The sequence below is a fragment of the Austrofundulus limnaeus genome, unplaced genomic scaffold (genome assembly GCF_001266775.1).
Source record: "Austrofundulus limnaeus strain Quisiro unplaced genomic scaffold, Austrofundulus_limnaeus-1.0 Scaffold30, whole genome shotgun sequence".
Taxonomy (NCBI): Eukaryota; Metazoa; Chordata; class Actinopteri; order Cyprinodontiformes; family Rivulidae; genus Austrofundulus; species Austrofundulus limnaeus.
This window is the reverse complement of record NW_013952432.1, coordinates 1,775,223-1,781,764: the sequence shown is the minus strand read 5'-3', so window position 1 is coordinate 1,781,764 and position 6,542 is coordinate 1,775,223. Positions and strand designations below refer to the sequence as shown.

Genomic DNA, 6,542 nt, shown 5'->3' with positions numbered 1-6,542 from the left:
TATATATATATTTCTGTCTCGCTTGTATTTATCTGCTCAAAGGCAGCTAAAATCATGTGTCTCAGCTTGAAATCTGTTCATTTAATAATTAGTTGCAAAAACAAGGTTTTACAAAATTGCATTGGGGCAACCACATGAGGGCAGATTTGTGATTTGTCAACACAAACGGGAACAAGTGAACATAAAATGAAACGGATGAAATTCCGTAAAAGTTAAAAGCAAAAAGAGATTTGAAATTGATGAGGTTTTTTTTCTGCAGTCTTCAGGTCAAAAACTGCACACGTATTGGTTTTAACAATAAATGACATTTGCACATGCCAACATCATTTGTGTTTTCCCCTTGAGGACAAAGTTAAAATTCCATTAAATTTCCCTTGACATGTTATCAGTGTTGCATAATGAAGATTAGAGATCACCTACAGCACTTTCTCTGATGAAGCTAAATTGCTCTGCTTGAGCTGTTGCAGGGCTTTTTGGCAGCTCTTAAACACCGCCCCACCCATCTGTCAAAACACACCCCTCATTTAACTCTCAGCCTGATGAAGATGGCACCGCTTAATTTCATCTTCATATCATCTGCAACAATTGAAGCTCCTTAAACATTAGGTATGTGATACCTGACTATTAACAGTGTCCTTTTCCTTTGCTCTCTAAGAACAATCTTTTTCCCCCCTTCAAATCTAGCCTTTGTCTTTGACTTGCAAGTTTTATAGTTCCTCTTCCTGTTTCAGCTCTTTTTGCTCAACATTTAGTGTAACTATCCCAGATAAGACTGGGTGGAAAATGACTTTCACGTCCCTTTTTAACGTTTACCAAAAATCCCCCTCCATCTAATCCATTCTTTCTTTATGTCAGCACTTCTCTGTTTTACATAAGAGCTTTAAATACCACCTCACTGCTGCTTTTCTCACTTTAATCAGTTCAAATTTAAAGCATGTGGTAAATTGTTTTTAAACAATAAAAAGGAAGCACTTTACGGAAGTAATCTTGGTCAGTTTTTCTTTTCATGCTTTACGCTAAATTGGATTAAAGCGTCTCCTTTCACTTCTTCAAATTTAGTTATTTATTGTGCCTCCATTGTCAGTAAAGCAGGCAGCTGCTCAGCTCAGAAACCAGTTTTCATGCCTCAATTCTGCATTAAAATCTACAGACAAAAGTTATTGTCTTTTCAAATATTTCTGGGAATACTGAAGCTGGGGATAGTCAATCCTGGTCCTCGAGGGCCACAGCCCTGCATGTTTTACTTTTTTCCCTTCTCTAACACACCTGATTCAGTCAGTGAATGACCTCTTMCAAGTTCTCCAGAAGCCTGAAGATCACCCATTCATTCAAATCAGGTGTGTTGGAGCAGAGAAACAAGTAAAACATGTAAGCTGTGACCCTCGAGGACCCGACTTGACTATCCCTGCTCTAGTTTATCAAACCCAGAATTAAAAGTTGTGTTGATCTGAGCAGAGCCAGACTGATGAGYGGACTTACTTTAAGAACGAAGCAGAAGTCAGTTGGAGCTTTGTATCTGTTCTTTACATCTTTCCCAAGGTAAACGTTCACGTTGTCAAACTGGACAAAGCAGACAAGGTCACGGGATGACTGTAAAAAAAAGAATATAAAAAGGGTTTTATTGCAAAATGTAGTTCACCTTATGAAGTACCAACACTCCAGAATATATTCATCACCAAGAAATTCAAGATATGTACTGAAAAAAAAAAACAGTAAGAATGAAAAAGTATTGTCAAAGCAGCAGAAATATGGAATAGGTTCACATCTCAGTACAGTTTCAGTAGAGATTTATAACRGATATTTGTCTGCAGGACTTAAAATTTTTAAAGTGAACCCTAAATTAAAGCTTTGGGTTTATTTTTAGCTGTTTTCAATTGTTTAATGACTTATTTTCTTTCYCTCTGTCTAACCTTGGTCTTCCCTTTGGGAACATAATAAATTCCTGAAGCTCTGAGCTGGAAGAGCCGCTGTTTCCATGACTTCTTGCCATCTTCTTTGAGGTGCAGCACTCCCTCCAGATCAGGCACAATGATGGAAGTCCCACAGAAGTTTTCCTGCAGGAGTGAGAAATTAGAAATAAAATAAAGGATGCCATGGAAAGAGACCTCAAAAATCATTTACAGGTTGTATGAAAACCTGCTTTTTTACCTTTATCAGTAGTTCCTTGTCTTTGTCTTTCATGTCTTTGAGAGTTGTYTTATCTTTTTTCCAGAGATAAAAATTCTGTAAGAACAAACACTGCGTTAATGGTAATAAAATGGTGTGTTTGGGTGCTGGGGACGACATGGGCCAAGGGCGACATACATAAAGGGGCTTGGGCCCCGGTCATAACTGCTTTGAAGTCCCAGTTCTAAACCTGATTTTGTAAAGGAATTATTCAAAATGATTTGGGCAAAACTGAATAACCCCACCAAAATTTTATCTTTTAGCATCCAGAGCCAAACTACATCACCTTTTAAACAGTCCAAAGAGTCTTCCAGACTCTTGATACTTTGGYTCAATTTCATAGCCAAGTCTTTGTTTCATCAAAGGAAGAACCCAGAAGGAAAACCTATGTGGAAGCTCTTRTCAGAAGTTTAAAATGTAAATGAAGACAGACAACAGAGCTGTTTTTTGTTGGAGCAAATGATGAAGTAACCTCACCGCTCCTCCAACCAGACTGATTGTCTCTGCCAACAGACTGAATCCATTAAACGCTTTGAGACTGTAACATTTCTTTATTAGAACAAACATGCCAAGATCTTGCTGGTCTGAAGCTGTTCTGTCTGATGTATTGCAGCAGCAACATTGATTGCAAGAGGTCAGTCAGGGAGAAGATGTCTCATAATTCGGCAAAGAGTCAGCTGAGCTGAGACGACATATTTACACAAACTCAGGCCAGGATTAAAGCCTTGTGTGTCATCATATGGCTGGATGCTCAGTGTCTAAGCTGCTGTGATCACAGAGATGAAGGTGGTCTGCATTCACACACTGAGAGGACTGACCTGTGGGTTTTTGAAAACCTCAAACTTTTCTTTTCTTTCCTGAAAGAGGACTTTGTTTTCACTGTCCCTTGTCCACGCTAACAGTGGCTCCACCATGTTCTCGTGGTCTTCAAACGTCCGCTCTGCAAAAACAAGAGAGCAAAATTTAAAGACTAAACCAACAAGGTTAAAGGATTTTATGTTTTACACAAAAAAGAGCTTCAGATATACAGCAATAAAATAAAGCAACTCTTGTTAAAATGGGTGTAGTCAGATATTGTTTTTCAAAATAAATCAAATACTTTAAAATAATTCTTGGCTTTTAATAATGAGAAAATAAATAACGGGACTGTAAAAAAATTTAATAGTAAAATGTGATTCTAAATCTGATAAATTACCAACAAATACTAAATATATGACCTGCAGAGTAATTCTGTACATGAATTTTAACTAGAACCTTTCATGTCTTAAAGGTTTGGAGACCATGTTAAGACTGATCCATAACATAAAGCATAAATGAAAACACAACATGGGAAAGACATAAAGAAGGTTTTGAAGAAAAAATTCAAAGGGAACTGAACAAAAGACAAAACCACAGACAGGGGAGAGGAGGAACTAAAGTTTTCATTCTTCAAGTCAAAATAGACTTTTTCTATGGGAACCCCAATGTACTTCCCTCCTTTTTGCTAAAATATCATGTGACAACTGGACCCATGTTGCAAATGTTTCAAAAGACTGGAAATCACTTTACAGTTGTTGGTGCAATTGGAATCTGAATTTTAGTTGGTGAAATGTTAATATGATTTAAAGGCACAGTGTGTAGGATTTGTTGTTTTCAGTGACATCTAGTGGTTGAGTGGTTGAATCATCCTCCCTGGTCCTCCCCCCACCCCCACCCCCTGCTTCCAAACGCTACGGTGTCTCTCAGGTGTCAAAAACCTTTGATAATTCCAATCACGATGTCTACCAGCAGCTTCAGGGCTGGTGATGTTTCAAATGGTAAGATTATGAGCTTTAATAAGTAAAATTATACCAGCTATGTTTACATGCACAAATTTTTTCAATCGGATTGAAATGTATTCAGATTAAATAATCCGAATGTACTGTTTACATGGACACAATCCGATCGTGAAAAGTGTTTACATGCACCGGAGTTTTATTCAGAATAAAAGTCTGGACATGCGCAGTGTTGTAAACTTTCAGCTCTACTTCAGTGTTACAAACGTAAACAAAGCTCCTCTGTGCGCTCAGGACAGACCTGTGTCAGCTTTTAATAACGGTAGAGACGCCGTTACTCCTCGGTTGAGCTGCAGCCTGCAGATGAAGCAATACGTGCTTTTTATTTTTATTTTTTGCGAAGCAACGTCTGCTGTTTGCCTCCTTTTTCATCAGTTAAGAGAGCGAGGAGGAAAAGTTCTGTGCAGTGTGCTGCGCAGCTGGAGCGCTGCTGTCCCACCGGGTGAMTGAAAGTCAGCAGACATGCGCACACATCAGTTTTCTACAATCAGAATAAGATGGTCCGATTAAGTGTTTACATGAACCTCATTTCGATTATCAATCGGCATAACCCACCCTTTTCATTCAGATTAAAAATTCATTCGGATCGAGCTCAGTCGGATCAGAATAATCGGAATGGGCTGTTTACATGACGCATTTTTATTCCTAACGGCTGTTTAATCCGATTACTTTTGTCCATGTAAACGTAGCTTGACAGACAACAAATATTACATTTATAGTATTACAACTAAAACCGTTTTTGACGCCGCCACCGCAGTTTGTCCTTCATGAGCCTTTGTAGACAAGATGGCGGCTGCCTGTAGTGGCGACCCGCGACCATGGGGATATAAACAGCTTTTTATAAGGTAAAATAATAAAACAAGGTCTTTGTCTGCAATGATTAGACATGTTTTTTATTATTGTCATTAGTGATTATCTCAATTTTGGTTAAAAGAATTGACAAAATCCTACACACTGTTCCTTTAAAAAGACACAAAAGTGAAAAGGTTTGGAATCGTGTGATATGTGAAAGTATAATGTCCTGTGTCAAGGTCAGTTGATCACAGAAATGAAGCAGAGCCTCTGGTGGTAAAACTAGTTCTCTTTTTGCTCTGAGACCACAATCAGCCACCTTACTGATAAGGATTTTAAGCCTGCTGAAAAACAAATCCTTGACATTTTTTGATAAGAGAGTGAGGTTTGCTGAGTGAACGTAAAAGCTATGACTTACAAACATGTATGCTTTCTTTGCAGTAAATCTTCAGCATTTTTTAATTATAAACCATTAGTCACAGCCTGTTTCTCCAGTTTACTTTCTGATATTTACGTTTGCATCATAAAACATGCATTTTTTTTTTACACATAAAGCAGCTCAGTTTGTCACAAAATCTTTAAAAAACATTAAAACTCATGCCYCCCTGTTTGCTTAAAGCACTTTTAATGACATCCAACCTTGGAAACACATAAAATGAACTTCCTTTTCCTCCCTCTTTGCCCACCCACCAGCTTACTTTTAAAGATCTTCATTTAAATGCAGCTTTGCCACGTTCCCCAATAACAGGGTACCAGCTGTTGGACTAAAAGTAGGCATTATATAAAACTGCYGCCAAATTCCAGACTAAGGTTTGACCATTACAGTCATTAAATAAACTGCTGAAACAAACTGTTAGAAGGAGAAATCCCTTTGAACTGTGTTAACCATATGGTGCGTTTCAGTGCATGGAGAGCACATGGGAAATTTGAAAAGCCGAGACCGTGTTTGAAGACGCGTCGCTGTAAAGATCTGGGAGTGTTTACTGGGCGCGACTTGTTTCGTCCGCTTCCCGATAAAAGATTAGAGATTAGCCAATCTGTTAGCAGTCGGAACAAGTAGYGCTTAGAGGTGATGTAGAAACACTTAAACCTAAACATGTTTCACTTTGATGCTGTCATGTTGAGTGGCTATTTAAAACAAAGAGCTCAGAACAAACTGAATAACTTTGCAAAAGCAAAGAGTTTGCCACCCCTAAACCACATGTACCTCCATGTGTCGATGAGTCAAACTGGCCACGAAGAGGAGTGTTTTTCAAAAAGCTAGATATAGCAATCTGTGGGTCAGGCAGCAAGGGTAAAGTTTAGCCAGTAAAGAATTATGTCATTTGTTTCACACTAAAATAGCACAAATCAGCTAAACATTAAAAATATCTCTAGAATGACATCCTGACGATGAAGAAAAAATTTTATGAGTCACAATAAAGTTTTCCATGATAATTAGCAAGATTTTTCTTTTTTTTTATTAAAACTAATTAATAAATTAAAAAAATTACTATCCTTTATCAGATAAAGCATTTAATCATTACCCATCACCATCATGACAATATCACTTTGTAAAGCAATATCTCAGGGCTCATTTTTATCAAACTTCTTAGAATTACGCTTAAGAATGCTACTAAGAGTGGACTTAAGTGTAAAAAAATTCTACATTTACACACAGACACACACACAATGCGCACACAACCCGCTCCGTATGCTTGCTCCGAGGGGAGCGCCCTCCACGCTCCATCATTGTATCACGTGATTGTTAATATAATAAACGAAACGTTC

General features: G+C 37.9%; 1 protein-coding gene across 1 annotated transcript in view; it reads right to left on the bottom strand.

Moving 5' to 3' along the window:
• The window catches only part of apbb1ip (amyloid beta (A4) precursor protein-binding, family B, member 1 interacting protein), a 23,606-nt gene that overhangs the window by 3,300 nt on the left and 13,764 nt on the right, over positions 1-6,542 (bottom strand). The window contains exons 7-10 of the mRNA XM_014005402.1: positions 2,985-3,106; positions 2,149-2,223; positions 1,911-2,054; positions 1,480-1,590 (exon numbers count right to left, since the gene is read on the bottom strand). Of these exons, the coding sequence (XP_013860856.1) occupies positions 1,480-1,590; positions 1,911-2,054; positions 2,149-2,223; positions 2,985-3,106 (452 nt within the window). The remainder of the gene's footprint in view (positions 1-1,479; positions 1,591-1,910; positions 2,055-2,148; positions 2,224-2,984; positions 3,107-6,542) is intronic.